The sequence below is a fragment of the Hordeum vulgare genome, chromosome 3H, assembly GCF_904849725.1.
Source record: "Hordeum vulgare subsp. vulgare chromosome 3H, MorexV3_pseudomolecules_assembly, whole genome shotgun sequence".
In the NCBI taxonomy this organism is placed as follows: Eukaryota; Viridiplantae; Streptophyta; class Magnoliopsida; order Poales; family Poaceae; genus Hordeum; species Hordeum vulgare.
The window spans coordinates 240458408-240477789 of record NC_058520.1 but is presented as its reverse complement, the minus strand read 5'-3'; the positions used below and the strand labels follow the sequence as shown (position 1 = coordinate 240477789).

At 46.3% G+C, this 19382-nt stretch overlaps 1 protein-coding gene across 2 annotated transcripts in view; it reads left to right on the top strand.

Annotated features, from left to right (window-relative positions):
• Positions 1 to 18819, top strand: part of LOC123443597 (callose synthase 7-like) — a 55507-nt gene extending 36688 nt beyond the window's left edge. For both annotated transcript variants that reach the window (XM_045120046.1, XM_045120047.1), the window contains 14 exons: positions 5781 to 5890; positions 5982 to 6104; positions 6180 to 6245; positions 6360 to 6546; positions 6633 to 6750; positions 7068 to 7190; positions 7748 to 7866; positions 7976 to 8059; positions 15837 to 15949; positions 16054 to 16283; positions 16731 to 17531; positions 17634 to 17684; positions 17767 to 17952; positions 18157 to 18819. In XM_045120046.1, the coding sequence (XP_044975981.1) occupies positions 5781 to 5890; positions 5982 to 6104; positions 6180 to 6245; positions 6360 to 6546; positions 6633 to 6750; positions 7068 to 7190; positions 7748 to 7866; positions 7976 to 8059; positions 15837 to 15949; positions 16054 to 16283; positions 16731 to 17531; positions 17634 to 17684; positions 17767 to 17952; positions 18157 to 18396 (2551 nt within the window). In that variant the 3' untranslated portion in view covers positions 18397 to 18819. The remainder of the gene's footprint in view (positions 1 to 5780; positions 5891 to 5981; positions 6105 to 6179; positions 6246 to 6359; positions 6547 to 6632; positions 6751 to 7067; positions 7191 to 7747; positions 7867 to 7975; positions 8060 to 15836; positions 15950 to 16053; positions 16284 to 16730; positions 17532 to 17633; positions 17685 to 17766; positions 17953 to 18156) is intronic.
• The last annotated feature ends 563 nt before the right edge of the window (positions 18820 to 19382 follow it).

Below are 19382 nucleotides of genomic sequence, written 5' to 3'. Positions count from 1 at the left end.
GGAGATCGGGAACAGCAGCTAGACGAACAACGGCTGCGTGGAGAAGATCGGAGCACGAGTTGCGCATGCGAAAAAAACCTAAGGCTCTACCATGTTATGAAAGCAACTTGTCTATATTGAAGGCCCAAGGGGAATATATATATTACATATGACTTGAGGTGCAAGGAAAGTAAACATAGACTAATGAGAACTCCTAGATTAATACTAATAGACTAATAAGGACTCCTAGACTGATACTAATACTTTCTAACAGCGGGCATCATGTCATGATCGAGATCTCAAACCGACTTGGTTTCTAAGTCGTATACTTACCAGACAAGAAACAACCAACTTATCTGTCAAGACATCAAAAAATAAAACGGCAAAATGAAGTTGCGCCCCTGCAAGATCACGGACTAGATTTCGGTAGACTATTCAGGCGCATGTTGCACGCCCTTGCCGCCTGAGCCCATGCCCGGCCCGGCCCGGCCAAGCTAGCGCGCATGTGTCGTCTTCTCTTTCTCTCCTCAACACATAGCTTAGTATGGTGGGGTGAACCCACTATATAAAAAGGTCAAACACTTTCTCCATTAGCGGAATGGGACTAAACTTTAGAACCACAACTTGCCATTTTATTCACGGGCCTATTTGAGATTTCAGAAATTGTACATGGGCCTAGCCCATTATTTCTAACAATCCCTCACTAGATTTCAAATACCTAATTAGAGATTTGCCTTTTCTCACTACTTGTTTAATATATCAGTGTTTCAACAAAGACTGTTAAGTTGAACTCCTGCCTAGAGCTTTAAGCTACATCCATCCACGACTTGAAAATGGACCATGCCTTGAATTGTAAGTTTTGTGTGAACAGGTTTTACTGAAAGTCTTAACCAGTACCTCACTGCCAATAGACTACCACGGGTTTGGAGCTTATTAGAGATCATCCAAGTCTTATAGACTACTTTGTCAGGCAGCATCTTTGCTAATCATAGCTAATAGACCACATTAAGGCATGTTGTGTGTGGACTTCACCCCGTCTCAGGTGTATGCATGGCTGCATGTCGGCAAAGCAAGAAAAATTTGTTTTTTACTTGAAGAGCTGCTGTTGCATTGCTTAGTAGCTAAGTAAGTAGCACAAGGCAGAGTTGGGCGAGGCTCTCGTAGAGGTGGCAAGTGCCACTACTGCAACAAACCGGGTCACTTGGTCCGGGACTGCCACACGAGGATAGCCGAAGAGGCAGCCACGACAGAGGCAAACCTCGTGCAGGCAGGCGTGGACGGTGGGTCGACAATGATGCTGGCAAGGGTCGAGCCCGTGTAGGAGAGCACGACGTCTCCCATGACCACGACCCCGACAACCACCCATTCCGCCTTAGAGGCACGGAGCCCGTCCACGGGAACCATCCCTTCAGTGACAGGTCACACCTCGACATAGACGTTCTCGGGGCCTGTCGACTGGGAAGTGATGAAGGCGTGGGTGTTGGGGAGCCACACCCCGGAACGGCGTCCCCAACAATCTCGGGACCTAACAAGCCCGCACAAGATGGCGCGACAACGACACATCTGGCAGCCCATGCTCCGGCCATGATGACGGCGGCTATCAAGTCCGTGCAGGAGCGAACGACGACTCTGGTCACCCACACCCCAACGACGAGTTGTTCGGGGCCTACTACGTTGGCGGGAGATGGCTCCCCAACAATGACATGTGCGTGGGACTTTATCTTCCTCAACGAGGAGAGAGCCATGACCACACCAACGCTTGCAAGCGGCAAGTAGAGTGAGGGTTGGTTCCTTGACACCGGCGCCATGAAACACATGACTGGTTTGGTTGACTTGTTTGCAGAGCTGGACCGCTCAATCATCAGGAAGATGCGATTCGTGGATAGATCCGTGGTGGACATCCACGGGCGCGGGACCGTCGTCTTCACCGACAAGGGGGGAGATCACAGGGCGTTCACGGATATCTACTTCATCCCGATGCTCAAGGGCAGTGTCATGAGCGTCAGACATCTCGACGAGGGCTGGTTTGACATCGGCATCCGGCGCAGTGTGCTCACCGTGTGCGGCCAGTAGAAGCTGCTCATTGAGGTAACCCACTCGCCAAAGCGCCTCTACAAATTCTTCTTTTGACCCGTGCATCCTTTGTGCCTTGTTGTGGGCCATGTCTTCGCACATGGCGTTGGTATGCCCGGCTAGGGCATCAACAATTCGACGGGTTGCGGAAGATGGCGCGAGGCAACCTTGTTCGTGGACTACCTCAGATCGAGCACGCCGACGAGCTGTGTGATGTGTGTCTTGCAGGGAAGCAGCGCCTGCCCTTTCCTGAGAAGGCATGCTATCGGGCATAGAAACCCCTGGAACTGGTTCACGGGGACCAGTGCGGCCCAATCAGCCCGGCAACGCCGTGAAGGCATCGCTGGGTCCTGCTGCTTGTTGACGACTACAACAGGTTCATGTGGGTGCTGCTCCTTGCCTTCAAGGACGAGGCGGAGCGAGCCATCATCAAGCAACAAGCGGTAGCAGAGGTCGATTGCGGCCCCGATGGTGTTCATGGGCTGGGAGACGGGCTCCAAGGCATACAAGATGTACGACCCCGTCTCGAAGCGTGTGCATATCTCGCGGGACGTCATTTTTGACGAGGATGCGTGATGGACTTGGTTTCGAAATCTTATGGGTTTCAACTCTAGCCTACCCCAACTTGTTTGGGACTGAAAGGCTTGGTTGTTGTTGTTGTATGCGTGATGGACTTGGGAGGTGTTGGGGGAGGTCCCGACAAGCAGCTCCTTCACTGTGGAGCACCCGATGTACTTTACAACCTCGGGAAGCCCGGGAGGTGTGGATCCGGGAATTGCAACCCCAAGAACACCGTCCTCGAGTACAGTGTCCCCGGACACCCTGCCGTCAAGCAAGGTGGTTCCCAGGAGGCAGTTCGCAACCCCGCCAACGGTGAGATCAGAGCTGTTTGACGCCGACGACAGTGTTGGCGCCCCCACAGGTTCCGACGCATGTCGGATCTTCTCGATGAGCCTGCGGCAATGCCGCGGCAGCCCAAGAACGAGGAAGTTGATGACGACGACGTCCTGCATCTGATGGCTGGCGAGGAGCCGACCACGTTTGCGGAGGCCGAGCAAGAGGATTGCTGGCGTCAGGCAATGCTGGATGAGCTGTTGTCGATCAACAACAACGTCACTTGGACACTCACCACACTGCCTGTAGGGCACCAAGCCATCAGTCTCAAGTGGGTGTTCAAGGTAAAGAAGGATGGGCACGTCGCCGTTGTTAAGCACAAGGCACGCTTCGTCGCAAAGGGCTACATGCAGCGCGAGGGAGTGGACTTTGAGGAAGTCTTCGCTCCGGTGGCAAGGCTAGAGTCTGTACGGCTCATCCTTGCCATGGCTGCTCACCGCAGGTGGGAGGTATACCACATGGACGTCAAGTTGGTATTTCTCAACGGCGACCTTAACGAGGAGGTGTACGTCTCCCAGCCACCAGGGTTCGTTTCCCAAGAACCACGAACAGGGCGTGTACCGGCTACACAAGGCCCTGTATGGTCTCAGGCAAGCCCCAAGGGCGTGGAACGCCAAGCTCAATGCAAGCCTCACATCCCTTGGGGTTCTCACGCAGTGCTTCGGAGCATGGTGTGTACTTGCGTGACACTGCGAACGCGCTGCTCATCGTCAGCATCTACGTCGACGACCTGGTCACGCCCGTGCAAAGCCCGAAGAGGTTCAACGCTTCAATGAGGAGATGAAGCAGTTCTTCAGCATGAGGGACCTCAGGCTGCTCCGGTACCGCCAATGTGCTCGAGCGAGCGGGCATGGTGGACTGTCACGCCGTGCACTAGCCGATGGAGGCACAGTGCAAACTCAACAAGGAGAGCAAGGAGAATCCGGTGGACGCTACTTTCTATCGAAGCATCATTGGCAGCCTGTGGTATCTCGTGCACACCCGATCAGACATCTCGTTAGCCGTCGGGTTCCTTAGTAGGTTCATGGAGGCTCCCGCCAGCGATCATCTCGTGGCGGTCAAGCACTCGCTCCGGTACATCGCATGCACGATCAAGCACGGATGCGTGTATCGTGGCGACGACGGGAAGCTGGTGGCTACAGTGACTCCGACCACGCTGGTGGCGTGGACTCAAGGAAGAGCACCTCTGGCATACTATTCTTCCTAGGAGCAGTCCTGTCAGCTGGCAATCGGTGAGGCAGAAGGTTGTTGCAACTTCTTCGTGCGAGGCGGAGTACATCGCAGCATGTCAGGGGATCTGGTTGGCTCGCCTCCTTGGCGAGATGCTAAACCATGACACCGCCCCTGCACTCATCTTCGTCGACAACAAATCGGTGATTTCCCTCTTCAAGAACCCTATGCTTCACGACCGTAGCAAGAACATCGATCTCCGTTATCACTTCATACGTGACTGCATCGAGAAAGGCACGGTGGTCGTGGAGTTCATCCGGACTGGCGAGCAGAAGGCGGACATCCCGACCAAGTTACTTGGTCGTGTTCTGTTCCAGGAGCTGCGCGACATGGACGGCATCGTCAACATCAAGCTCCTTCGACAGGGTTAAGGAGGAGATTGTGGACTTCACCCCGTCTCAGGTGCATGCATGGCTGCATGTCGGCAGAGCAAGAAAAAAAATCGTTTTTTACTAGAAGAGCTGCCGGTGCATGGCTTAGTAGCTAAGTACTCTCTCTGTTCCTAAATATAAGTCTTTTTAGGTTTCAGTAGGGGACTACATACGGATGTATATAGACATATTTTAGAATGTATATTTACTCATTTTGCTCGGTTCCCTAATGAAATATCTAAAAAGACTTATATTTAGGAACAGAGGGAGTAAGTAGCACATAGGTCAGCAGTGACGTGGTACATGTATTTGACATCAGCCTGTGCGTAGTATAGGCGGTTTGTAAGTGCTATATAAAGAGCACTATTCCACCCGTTGTATCTCATTCCACTCCAGCCAAAAGAACTACTACTAGTACTACTACGTGAGTCTCCTTCATAGTGTGTGTGTGCACGTACTAGCTAGTGAGCTTGAGCGTGAGTAGTAGTTGTACTCTCTGGTTTATCTAGTCCTCTTCGTATACACTAAGAGTCCGCTTCTAGTTTCGGTACCAGGGAAGCTAGCTAGACTGTAGTTCGGGCAACATTGCCAACCTGCCTTACCTTTCTAAGAGATTTGCATCTTCACATAGAGAGGGTTACATGTTACTCTCCTCTGTTAACCAATAACTTGTTCTTCACATGTCCTAATTCTTGATGATGTCCATTATCAATAGAATTATTTGCTTTAGCGATGACCGTTCGGTTGTCACAATTCATAAGAATAGCCGACATAGGTTTTTCAATCACAGACAAGTTCATCAAGAGCTCATGCAGCCATTCTACGTTTTGCTTCCATGATTGACTTCGTTAGTATGATGTGTTTACAAGACCTCCATGACACTGCGCCACCTCCATGAGTAAATACGTGCGCCCTTGTGGCGTCGAGATTCGAGACTGGGCTGCAGGAGAACAGATCGAGCGGCTGTTGGAGACCTTGAGGTGTTGATTGAAGACCTGCAAGGGGCGGCTACTCACCGGCACCAGATTGTGACTTACCTCTATTGCATAGCTCAAGGGGCATATATATATACGCACAGACAAGACATAGGGTACAAGGAAAGAGACGTAGCCTAATAAGGACTCCTAGCCTAATACTAATAAGGACTCCTTAACACTTGGCACGTAGGTCGAACCACCCTAAAATTATTTTTTGCTGGAATACTGGTTAATAACATTTCTGTTTTCACATCAGTGTTCTAACTCCGTACTTCAAAGAGGAGGTGCTCTTTTCGACAGAAGATCTGCATAAAAAAAATGAGGACGGGATTTCCATCCTGTTCTATTTACGGAAAATATATCCAGGTACTCATACATTCATTTTTCTCACAATTGTGAATGTTAATTATCTTCTGCTGTCAGCAAGTTCTCATCATGAACTATTGTATGCTAATAGATGAATGGAAGAATTGTCTTGAGCGCATAAAATTTGTACCAAAGGATGAGGAGTCCCTTAAATCAAGGATGGATGAGATCTCACCCTGGGCATCTTATAGGGGACAAACGCTCACCAGAACTGGTGAAGTCACTAACTCTCTTCTGTTGCATGAACTACATCTATCTTGTTGTTTAACTCTCTTTGGTACTGTGCTAGTGAGAGGAATGATGTACTACAGGAGGGCGCTTGAGATTCAGTGTATTCAAGATAAAATTGATATTGGTTAGATTAATCTTTTCTCCAGCATATATTTTCATCCTATGCAAATCTGCCCATGATTCTTTTCCCCATCCTTTGCAAATTTGCATATGTTTTTACTCCATCAGTATTTTGCAGCTAAATTGGACCGCCAGAGAAGAACAACATCATATCAAGAGGGTGGGAACATTGTAGATATGGCACTGGCCATTGCTGATATCAAATTCACCTATGTTGTGTCTTGTCAAGTTTATGGCATGCAAAAGGTGTCCAAGAATCTCAAAGATAAAGCTTGCTATCTGAACATCCTTAACCTCATGATAATGTACAAAATCTAGTGCATTCATCTTTACACGGAGATCTCTTAAATAGTAAGGTTACTACAATCTATCTGACATTTGAAATGCACAGGTACCCATCCTTACGGATTGCTTATATTGATGAGGTAGAAGCTCCGACCAAAAATGGAACAACAGAAAAGACTTATTATTCTGTTCTTGTCAAAGGAGTGGGTGAAAAGTATGATGAGGTACTTACTGAATATAAACATAAATGTTTTCACATAGCCTCATTTCCATCAAAAGCTTGATTGGTTTCTCTAATTAAAGGTAGAGAACTCGAAAATCCTACTCTTCATTTTTTATGTCCCTTTTCTGGATAATATTATTTAAGCAGAAATTACACTTGTATGTTAGTATTTGAAGTCTGTTCGTAGTTTTTCATCAATTTGTAGTCACCTATTTCTGTGCACATTCACAAACTTATAAAGCATCAACTCGCCACCTTTTTGATATGCATATTTAGTTCAGTGGTATTTTAATACTTTGTGCTGTAAACTTTATTTAGGAAATTTACCGCATCAAGCTTCCCGGCAAACCCACAGATATTGGAGAGGGTAAACCTGAAAATCAAAATCATGCCATAATCTTCACCAGGGGAGAAGCACTCCAGGCCATTGATATGAATCAGGTACAGTTCCCATTTCCACATTGTATGTGTTGAATTCAGCTTAACTTGTTGAAGAAGGCCAACTAGGCTAATAAGGTAGGCTTGTATCGTCTGCTGCTGTGATTTGGTTCATTCCTATCCGTCCTTGGCCTCAGCACTCAGATTTGCCAACCATTAGTAAATTTTGAGGCAAAACTGGGTAAACTGCACTTGGTCAACATTGTCCAAATACACCTCAAAACAGTCTCACAACCTAATTGTACTACCGAATCATGTTCATTTGCTGGCACACACTCTTCTCTGTCCAAACACACTAAAAATCATGTTGACATGCCGGCATACACTGCTGTGGCATTTCCCAATGCTTTTCGCTCTGATACCAATTCCATGTTAGATTTAAAGAGAAACAATGATAGTCTGCAATGCAGACCAGCTGGTCAATATATTCATGTAGGAGTCATAGAGACTATGTGGAACCAGTTGAAAATAACCTAAAGGCCCTAAACTGTTCCTGCATATTTAGAGTAACAAGACAATGGATAATAAATTAGTGGTAACTTTTGCCCCTTTACTTCTAGGATAATTACCTTGAAGAGGCATTTAAAATGAGAAATGTGCTGGAGGAGTTCGAGAGTGACAAATATGGAAAGAGCAAGCCCACTATATTAGGTCTTCGGGAGCATATTTTTACTGGAAGGTATATCCATCTATCCAAAGTTCTGTGCAATTTTTTGTTCATGCCATTTATGCTTCCCCCCCCCCCCCCCCCCCCTATATAAGTAACTTTTCTTTTCTTTTCTATCTAGTGTTTCATCACTTGCTTGGTTTATGTCAAACCAAGAGACCAGCTTCGTTACGATTGGACAGCGTGTTCTGGCCAATCCTCTCAAGTATGTAACCCTCTTCTCATTTTCATTTCCATGTAGAAGCTATTAATCCAATGCTTTTAGTTAGAATAAGAATCTATTTGAGTTCGCTGTCAGTTCCACTATATCGTTTTGGTGAACCATGAACCCAGGACCATGGGTAGTGCACTTGTAATCAATTCAGATTTATCTTACGAGGAATTCATGTTAATAAACTTATAGTTGTAGGTTGAATTATAAAAGCAGGTTACATTATAGTTTCAGATTTATCTTACGAGAAATTCATATTTATAAAGTAGATTCAATTATGTACATTCTCTACACTAAATTCCTAATCTGTCAAATACAGTTGTATTCTAGTAAGAATAATACAACGTGCTACCAAGAAGGTAAGAACTTTGGAGTCTTTTTTTGTAAAATTAGAGATTATAAGTCTGATATAAAGATTTGAAGTTTTGTCAGTTCTCGTTAGAAAAAAGAAGAGCGGACCATGGTTGGTATCCTCTTAAGGCCATAACGAGTCAAATTAGTTTATAGCTTTTTTTCAACTAAGAGAGATTTTATCGACTCTCGACGTCACATCTGTTGAAGTGTACATGTAGATTGCCTAACATGGTACCAGAGCTAAGGTCTTGAGTTCAAGTCCTGGCTTTCACAATTTATTCAAAAAAATTAGATGTTGAATTGCTTTCAATGATTTTAGGGCGTATGGTGGTTTAGTTAGTGGGGAAAGAGAGCAATTCAAGATGTGTGAAAAGTTGTTGCATGTGACATCCCTGCTTAATAGTAATGATAGGCTACTCATATCAACAAGGTGCACCTTCTTTTTCGGTAGCCCACCCGAAAGAAACCTCAAAGTTAAGCGTGCTTGGCTGGGAGCAATTTGAGGATGGGCGATCAACTGGAAAATTAATTCCAAGTACGCATGAGTGAGGACAAAGTGCGCAGGAAAGACTAATGTTCTTTGTGGCCAGTCTAGATCCTAGCCAAGAACTGATCTCCTGTGGGTTTTGTTAGCCCAACTACAAGCTAGAGATGGACTACTACTAGATAAAATGCTACGTAAAACTGGCACATACACTAGTGAAGCACACACACACTAGAATTGAGAGGACACGGTGGTACTAGTACTACTAATGAAGCTAGCTTGCTTCGTTGCTTCTTGCGCTGATGGAGTGGAGTGGAATGCCTACAACTGGTGATAGACGGGTCCTTTTATAGATTCTATGAACCGACTAAGAGCTAGATATTTTACTAGCAAAGAGGGAAACACTTGCGTCATTTCCAAAGCCACATCACTGCTGAGCTATCTACTAGAGGATTTACTACTAGCTAAGTAATGCTGCCGCTGGTGCTGCATGCATGCATCCCGAAGATCAAGGTTGACTCAACATTCTTCCCTTGTCGAAGGAGTTTGATGTCGATGATTTCGATCATGTCGTGATTCCGATCTTGTCGCGTAGCTCTTGGAACAGGACACACCAAGTGACTTGGTTAGGATGTTCGCCTTCTGCTCGCCAGTCCGGATGAACTCCGTGACCATCGTGCCTTTCTTGATGCAGTCACGTATGACGTGATAGCGAAGATCATTGTGCTTCCTGTGATCATGAAGCACCAGGTTCTTGCAGAGAGAAATCGCTAATTTGTTGTCAACGAAGATGAGTGCAGGGGTTGTGTCTTGGTTCAATAACTTGTCGAGGAGGCGAGCCAACCAGATCCCCTGACATGACGATGTCGCTGCCGCGATGTATTCACCTCGCACAAAGAAGTTGCGACAACTTTCTGCCTCACCGATTGCGAGCTGATGGGACTGTTCCTGAGGAATAACAGTATGCCAGAGGTGCTCTTCCTGGAGTCCACGTCACCAGCATGGTCGAAGTCGCTATAACCGACCAACTTCTTGCCGTTGCCACGACGATACACGCATCTGGAGTAGGTGCTTGACCGCCGCGAGATGATCGCTGGCGGGAGCCTCTATTAACCTGCTCAAAAACCCGACGGCGAACGAGATGTCTGACCGGTTGTGCACGAGATACCTTAGGCTGCTGCTGATGCTCCGATAGAAAGTAGCATCCACCGGCTTCTCCTTGCTCTCCTTGCTAAGTTTGCACCTTGCCTCCATCGGGTAGTGCATGACATGGCAGTCTACAATTCCTGCTTGCTCGAGGGTCTTGGTGGCGTAGGCCGCCTGAGTGATCGTCGTGCGACCACGCTCTTGGTTGACCTCCAGCCCGAGGTGGTATCGGAGCAGCCTGAGGTCGCTTATGCTGAAGAGTTGCTTCATTTCCTTCTTGAAGCGTTGAACCTTATCGGGCTCTGCCCCGGCGATGACCAGGTCGTCGACGTAGATGCCGACGATGATAGCGTGTTCGCAGTGTCAAGCGAGTACACGCTGTGCTTAGAGGCGCTGCGTGAGAACCCAAGGGATGCGAGGCTTGCATCGAGCTTGGCGGTCCACACCCTTGGGGCTTGCCGGAGACCGTACAGGGCCTTGTGTAGCCGGTGCATGCCTTGCTCGTGGTTCTCGGCAACGAACCCTGGTGGCTGGGAGACGTACACCTCCTCGTTAAGGTCGTCGTTGAGGAACGCCAACTTGACGTCCATGTGGTGTACCTCTCACCCGCAGTGAGCAGCCACGACAAGGATGAGCGCTCCTTGTGCTTGACAATGCTGCCGTGCTCGTCCATCTTAAACTTGAACACCCACTTGAGACCGATGGCTTGGTGCTCAGTAGGCAGTGTGGTGAGTGTCCAAGTGGCGTTGTCATTGATCGACGCCAACTCATCCAACATCGTGCGACGCCAACAATCCTCTTGCTCGGCCTCATCAGCAAGCTTAGCTGCATCCTTTGCAGCCTGATTAGTATCCGCAGGAAGAACCGGTGGCGTCGGCGGAGTGGGGGCCACAGGAGGAACCGGACGTGGCGGACAACGGACCTCGCTAGAAAGACCGCCCCATAGACGGATGCCATGAAGCCAATGAACTCGGTGTAGTTGGTACCATAAAAAATCACCGGACAACGAGGAACAACAACATAGCGCGATGCAGCAGACATTTTTTTTAGGAATATCTGTTGGCGGCAGCAGAGATGTCCAGCAGTGGAACGGAGCGAACTCGGCTGGATCTAGAATCAGCAGCGACCAGGGCGCTTGTTAGAATAATCCGAGGCTCTCCGTGGATCTAACGAGGACCAAGCAATCACGAGAGCACGACACCGAGATTTGTTAACGAGGTTCACCGATATGGCTACATCCCCGTCGATCCATTAGACAGTCCAGTCCGACCCAGCCGAAAATTATCCGACTGCACCCATGCTCCACCTTGCGTCGTGTCCGCCCGCACATCTACGTGCATTGTTTGACGCCCTGTGTATGCATGATCCCTGTACAATGTACTTCGCCTCCTCCGAGACTTGTAAGCCAATCCTTGCCATACATCCTTGAAGCTTCTTAGCAAAGTAGACCCAAAGAAGAAAAAATATTCGTGCAAAAAACTTGACCACGCTAGATCCTTTCTCTACGCAATTTCTTCTTCTCTTCTTTCCATGCTATTAGCTTCTCCACGTACCTGACTTTTTTCTTTAACAAATCTACCAGCCTGATACACGTTCGGACACATGCATCCAAGCCCATCTGCTGCTCCGCTGAACTGCGGAAGCCAACGCAACAGAGGCACACGTCGCTCCCTTGTGCGCGACACACGTGCAGAGGCACGCCTCGACCTCCACCTATGTCAGCTCCCACACAGCAGCCCACGGCCTCGATCTTTTCGACCAGCATGCTGCCTTGCTCGGCACCACGCGCGTACACACCGCCTGCCCTAGCCCGCAGCGATCCCGCGATCGAGCGCTGCCGAAAACGACCAATCGCGAGATCTCATCAATCAACGGCCGCCGTCTTGTGCTTTGACCAACATCCCGTCTGAAACTTGAAGGAATTTCACCATTGCTTGCAGTCATCTCGAGTCAAATTCGCAGTTGTCTTACCACATGTATGACCACCAGAGCCGTAGCCCGTCTCCATGTCCCATGCGTACAACACGCCTCGCCGCTATTACCGCGTTGAGCCTCTGCTGTCCCGGTCGAGTCTCAAGGGCCGCGAACCCGCACCACTCAACCCCCACTGCAGAGTACCACCGATCATCACCGACCGGTGCTGAGTATCACGTCTCCATCAGACCACTGGTACCCAGTCCGATCCACGTGTCTCTCGCTATCCGCTGAAATAGGCTTCGACTCTCCATGCATATACGCCGTAGCCCCTCCATCAACACAGAGTGAAATCTTCCACTAGACTCCAGCTCCACCTTCAACATGACTCCATGTAGCTGGTTGTGCTACCCGCGGCTCATTGACTTCAAGCTCTCATGTGTACACTGCCTTGAATCAACCCTGCAACATAGTCCGTCGAAGCCGCACAAGCCCTCACGCCTGCACCACGTGGCAGCAGGATCCGACGATGAGAGGAGACCTGGCGGCGAGGTTGACTTGGGGAGGGAGTTGCAGCCGACGGCTCGGGAGGGAGTTGCGAGCGACAGCTATGGTATTCTTCGATCTGGAGCGGGGTTGGATCCCACGAGCGGATCACGATCCGGAGCGGGGTTGGTTGCGAGCAGCGGCTGGAGCGGGAGTTGCGAACAACGGCTGGATCCACGAGCCTATCCATGAGAACGTGTGAGAACGACGGCTGTATCCACGAGCGGATCCCACGAGCAGCGGCTGGAGGTGAGCTTCGATCTGGAGGCTGACAGCAGGGCGCAGCAGGCCGACGAGCAGATCGGGCGGGATGAGCAGCTTCGAGCGGACGAGTAGAGGCTTCGAGCGGAACGGGCAGGAGGAGGAGATCGAGAACGGGCTTCGATCTGGGAGGAGAGATGGATCAATCGCACGAGTTGCAGCGTGCAAAAAATTGACCTAGCTCTAATACCATGTTCGGAATATGCAACTTGTATTCCCATGAGGCCATAGGCCGATATAAATACATGTACAGGTGTGGACTATATGCAGGAAACCCCTTATACAATGGGATAAATACGAAGGGGTACATGGCTATATTAAATATACTCTAACAACTTTAAATAGAGAGGTTGAAGTGCACCGTGGGCAGGGAGTTCGGTGAGGTCGAAGCCATCACCAGAGCTCTCGGGGGCTCACCAGATCGTGCCTAGGGCGTTCCTGGACGTGGTCTCGGTCCAGAGGAGGGAAGGGAAGGAGTGGGGAAGCGCCAAAGGCCTACGCGTGCGAGGCCGGCCATAGGCCGAGCCGGGTGTCGTCGGGCAGGCGCTGCAGAGGGAGGAGGGGACGTGGTTCTGGCTCGACGCCGACGTCGAGACACGTCTTCTGGCGCGCGGGGGAGGACCCGAGGTGGTCGGGGGCATGGGGTCAACCCTCTGGAGCACGATTGCATGCTCTAGAGCGCGACTTTGGCCGGCATGCGCGCGTTCTCACGCGCCTCTCTTGTCCTGACGCGTCTGGGAGCTACTGGAGATGCCCTGGGTGGCGTAGATGGTAAGCAAAGGTATGAGAGTGCAGAGAGGAGAGAGAGAAACTTGCTGTCCACAGGGGGAAATGAGGGTTTTACCCCATCAATAATTGAGCAACGGCCAGGGCAAGGTTGTCGGAGTTGAGTACGGTCTAGGGAGATGTGGTAAAAGTTTGAGGCCTAGGAGAACGCTAGAAGAGGTCAGAATAGCAACTTTGGTTTTCTGCCAGAAGGTGTTTGACCAATGCTTGGGCTAGTTAAATTGCTTTGATTGTCATGAGACTAAACAAGAATGATTGGAAGGTAGAAATGAGGTTGATCACAAAGTTTGAGCCCATTTGAAGAAAGTTGCCAATGTAACATTTGCAAACCTTAGAAATGGACAGAAACAGGTTTGCTTATATCTTGATAGGCTATCTCATTCTCCTTGATGCACCACTTGGTGTAGTTGCACCATTAGGGGTTTAGAACATGTCCACAAAATTTGGGATCAAATGGAGTTACTTGGCAATGTAAAGTTGCTCAAATTTGGTTCTGGTCAGAGAGGTTTTTTGGGGCATTTTGGTGAACCAAAACTATTGGGGTTGAGATGAAACTTGACAGGGTCATCACATTAGGCATATGTGACTTGATAGAATTTTCTTGGATTTGTTTGATGATATTTCTTATAGAAACATTTCAAATACTTGAAATGAACATAAATGGTTTTGAAGGGTATCCAATATTTTGAACATGACCATGTGTTGAAACTCATATAGGTCTAGTGAGTCTCCCTAAAAAAATTCAATTTTTTTGAAAGCATTAAAAAAAAATCCTTATAAAAGACCATTTCTGGCGTTAGAAAAAGGTATTTAAATAAAATACAAAAATACCTTTAAAAAATATTTTTTGTGGTTTTGCGGAGTCTTATAGGTAATAGGTTCCAAATAAAATATTACTCCCTCCATTTTTATATACAAGGCCACAAACCCATATTACAGGTATCACGACAAAAGTTAATGCCTTTTAGGTCAATGTTGCAAGACAACTTGTCTCCTTATTTGTCTCATGCACATCAAGCCAATGATCTCACTCCTGCATGCATGCAAGGGATAATTAATGTCCTTTGTTAGTACTACGAGGCAAACACCATTAATATTGCATCGATTAGTGTTAGTAGCCTTGTATTTTTGCAAATTGTAATTTGATAGTGGCCTTGTATATAAAAATGAAGGGAGTACAAACCTCAATTCAGGGGGTTTTGAAAACCTAAATTAAATAAATGCCTTTTGGCCAAATTAATATTTTATAAAAATAGTTTTATGTCCTGTACACATGGTATGATCATTGGACAAGGATTTAGATCAAGGAGATGAGTTCTGAGAGCAGGAGGTTTTTTGTGAATTGAAACACAAACAAACAAATAACAATCAACTCAAGCATTCACATCAACACAATTTTTTTTAATTGGTCCAAATTTTTAAAATTATGATTATAGCAAGGTGATACAAACAGAGGGTGTGATACCAAGGTAACTAACCAAATTACGAGACGGAAGCAGCAGCAACAACAACAACAACAAACAATAACCAAGCCTTTCAGTCCCAAACAAGTTGGGGTAGGCTAGAGTTGAAACCCATAAGATCTCGAAGCCAAGTCATGGCTCTGGAACGTGGATAGCTAACTTCCACGCACCCCTGTCCATGGCTAAGTCTTTGTCCCAAACCTTTAGTCCCAAACAAGTTAGGGTTAGGCTAGAGCTGAGACTCATAAGATCTCGAAAACAACTCATGGTTCTGGCACATGGATAGCTAACTTGCACGCACTCCTGCCCATGGCTAGTTCTTTGGTGATATTTCAGTCCTAAGCAAGGATCACTAAACTTTTTTTGTCACTAATAATTGCCCTTGCATTGCAACGGGATACAAATATTCTAGTACGTTATTTACCTGCCCATATTAATGTGATTGTGTAAATAAATGTTATCAAATCCTGCCCATGATTTACCTACCTATATAAATTTTAGGATTTTATTTGGTAAAATTTATTGGCTTACCAAAGAAAACATAATTTTATTTGGTAAGTCAATAAAAGGTGGGACAATTAAGATGGTTTTCAAGGAACACCTGTGAATAAAAACAAAAATAGGAGGGAAAAAATCAAAATGGAAAGAGGGAGTAGGAACGTACGTAAGGTTGGAGGAAGCACTCTGCCTGGCAGGTAAAGGAAGCTGTTCCTTTTTGAAGTAGTAGAGATGTTTGTATGTTCATGTATGTAAGATGCACCATTTTCTTTTGATTATGAGGCTTTGTATCTCTCTAACCCATTGTAATGTACTACAGGGTTCGTTTCCATTATGGTCATCCTGATATTTTTGATAGACTCTTCCATATTACTAGGGGTGGCATAAGTAAAGCTTCGAAGACTATAAATTTAAGCGAAGATATCTTTTCAGGTAAGTCTATTTAAGTGAAATATCTTTTCAGGGAAGTCTACATCTCTTATGAACGTTTCAGTCATCCCTTACCTAAAATGCATTTATTGAATACATTTTCTTAGGTTTTAATTCAACAATGAGGGAAGGAAATATCACACATCATGAGTATATGCAAGTTGGTAAAGGACGTGATGTGGGGATGAACCAAATTTCAAGCTTTGAAGCTAAGGTTGCCAATGGAAATGGTGAACAAACATTGAGTCGTGACATCTATCGTCTTGGACGCAGATTTGACTTCTACAGAATGCTGTCTTTCTACTTCACTACAGTTGGCTTTTATTTCAGTAGTATGGTAAGAATACATTAACTGACCCCTGAAGGTATCTAGGTGTAACATTCTCTCTAAAAAATGCTGATGTTATTCCTTGTTTCTGATGCGTTTATTATTGGACTGTATGATAGAACCATGCTAAGCATTTAGATAAAAATCCAATTGTGAGGGCTCTTTATAGATTATTAAAAAGACTACACAAAACAAAACGTGAGAATTAGATGGAGATGATCGAAGTTCAAGCCATTTATTTCATTATGACCAGTATGTTAAAATGGTAATTAGCAATATCATCCTTTACAACAAAATCAACAATATTTGCATTCATGGGATATTCCTAAAATGGCCCTTTTTAGGATTTTAGTTATTATTCATAGACGGAACTTATAGTTTAGCCATGGTGTCAAACACACAATGTGCTCATTCTGCATATTTTGGGATACTGACATCCATAGTTACTTCTTTCAGGTTACTGTACTTACAGTCTATGTATTTTTGTATGGGAGGTTATATCTCGTCATGAGTGGTCTGGAAAAGTCTATTGTGCTGGATCCACGTGTTAAGGACGACATCAAGCCTCTTGAAAATGCACTCGCTTCACAGTCTGTCTTCCAGCTTGGGTTGCTGCTTGTCCTCCCTATGGTCATGGAAGTTGGCTTAGAGAAGGGATTCCGCACAGCAGTCGGAGAGTTCATCATCATGCAGCTTCAGTTGGCCTCTGTGTTCTTCACATTCCAGCTTGGCACCAAAACACACTACTATGGGCGAACAATACTCCATGGTGGCGCTAAATACAGACCTACGGGCCGTGGATTTGTTGTGTACCACGCGAAGTTTGCTGATAATTATCGCATGTACTCCCGAAGCCACTTTGTTAAAGGACTTGAGCTGTTAATACTTCTGGTTGTATATCTGGCCTATGGAAAATCCTACCGCAGCACGAGCCTGTACCTATTTGTCACCTTTTCCATATGGTTCCTGGTGGCATCTTGGCTATTTGCACCATTTATCTTCAATCCGTCATGCTTTGAGTGGCAGAAGACGGTTGATGATTGGACAGATTGGAGGAAATGGATGGGTAACCGTGGGGGTATCGGTATGTCTGTGGATCAAAGCTGGGAGGCTTGGTGGATAGGTGAGCAGGAGCACCTCAGGAAAACCAGCATTCGCGCTCTTGTCTTGGAAATCCTCCTCTCTCTTCGTTTCTTGATCTACCAGTATGGTATAGTGTATCATCTCAACATTGCACGCCGCAGCACAAGCATCCTGGTACTTTTCACTACATATAATGTGCTGCCTTATTTGCTTAATATTTAGTTCATAGAGTTGCAGCGTATCATAATATACTTTCCATTTGCTATCGACTTGTAGGTCTATGGATTATCATGGCTGGTTATGCTGACGGTTCTAGTAGTTTTGAAGGTAACACTTTGGCCTTTGGTCTTGACCAGTTTCCTCCAATGCTTAAAAATCTTACTATCTGGATGTTGTACCTTGTCTTCAGATGGTTTCAATAGGACGGCAGAAATTTGGGACAGACTTGCAGCTTATGTTCCGCATCCTGAAGGGCCTTCTCTTTCTTGGCTTTATCTCTGTGATGTCGGTCCTATTTGTTGTATGCAGCCTCACAATTTCAGATGTCTTTGCTAGTATTCTCGGGTTCCTACCAACTGGTTGGTGCATTCTTCTGGTGAGTAAAACCTTTGTTTACCTACTTTTGCATAGCGAAGTGTTCTAAAAAAGATGGAATTCCTTGCATTCCTACCTGCTTATGAGCACGGAACCAGATACTAACAAACATTTAGCCTCTTAATTCTCAAGCAGTTGATTGACAAGCTCATTGAACAGAAGCAAACTCAGCTTATGAGTGATATATATTGTTTATTGTGCACAGATTGGGCAGGCATGCGCTCCACTGATTAAGAAGACTACGCTGTGGGACTCCATCATGGAGCTAGGGAGGGCATACGACAACATCATGGGTCTCGTCCTCTTCCTTCCAATCGGCTTCTTGTCGTGGTTTCCCTTCGTCTCAGAGTTCCAGACACGGTTGCTCTTCAACCAAGCCTTCAGCCGGGGCCTCCAGATCTCAAGGATCCTTGCCGGCCAGAAGGACATTGGGGAGTTTGAGTGACCAGTGAACTCGCATAGGCAGGATACATGTTGCATGTGAATGTGCATGTGCGATGATCAATTTTTTGGGCGTATGTAACATATGTTCAGTGGTTTCCGCTGAGGAGAACGCCTTTTTAAATGCTCCCTTCACTCAAGAGGAGATTAGAGAGGCGGTCTTCCAAATGGAACACAATAAGGCACCATGTTCGGATGGATGCCCTGCGGAGTTTTATCAACACTTCTGGGAAGTCATCAAGCCTGACGCTCTATAATTATGCGGATGCTTGCATTCCGGACAACTAGAATTGTCCCGCCTGAACTTTGGGGAGATCATTTTGTTACCTAAGATTTGGGAGGCAGAAAGGATACAACAATACAAATATATATGCCTCCTTAATGTTAGTTTCAAAATCTTTATGAAAATTGCAACCATAAGGCTAAATTTTGTGGTTGATCATGTGGTTAAACCTACACAAATTGCTTTCATGCAAGGTAGGAATATCCTGACGGGGTCGTGGTGTTACATGAAACCGTACGTGAGATGCACACAAAAAAGCTTAATGGTGTAATTTTTAAGATAGACTTCGAAAAAGCCTATGATAAGGTCAATTGGTCGTTCCTTCAAGAGATTCTGAGAATGAAAGGATTCTCACGAGAATGATGAGAATGGTGTACGCTGATCCATAGCTTTGTTTTCGGAGGTAACGTTGTCATAAAAGTCAATGATGACATTGGGTACTATTTTGAAACGAAGGGATTAAGGCAAGGAGACTCTATATCTCCACTATTATTCAATCTAGTTGCGGATATGTTGGCCATTATTACTGACCGGGCTAAGCAAGACGGACAAATTGAGGGGTAGTCCCACATCTGATTGATGGGGGACTATCAATTCTTTAATATGGAGACGATATGATTCTTTTTATGGAACACGATTTGGAGAAAGCAGTGAATCTGAAATTAATATTATCAGCTTTCGAAGAACTATCGGGATTGAAAATTAAT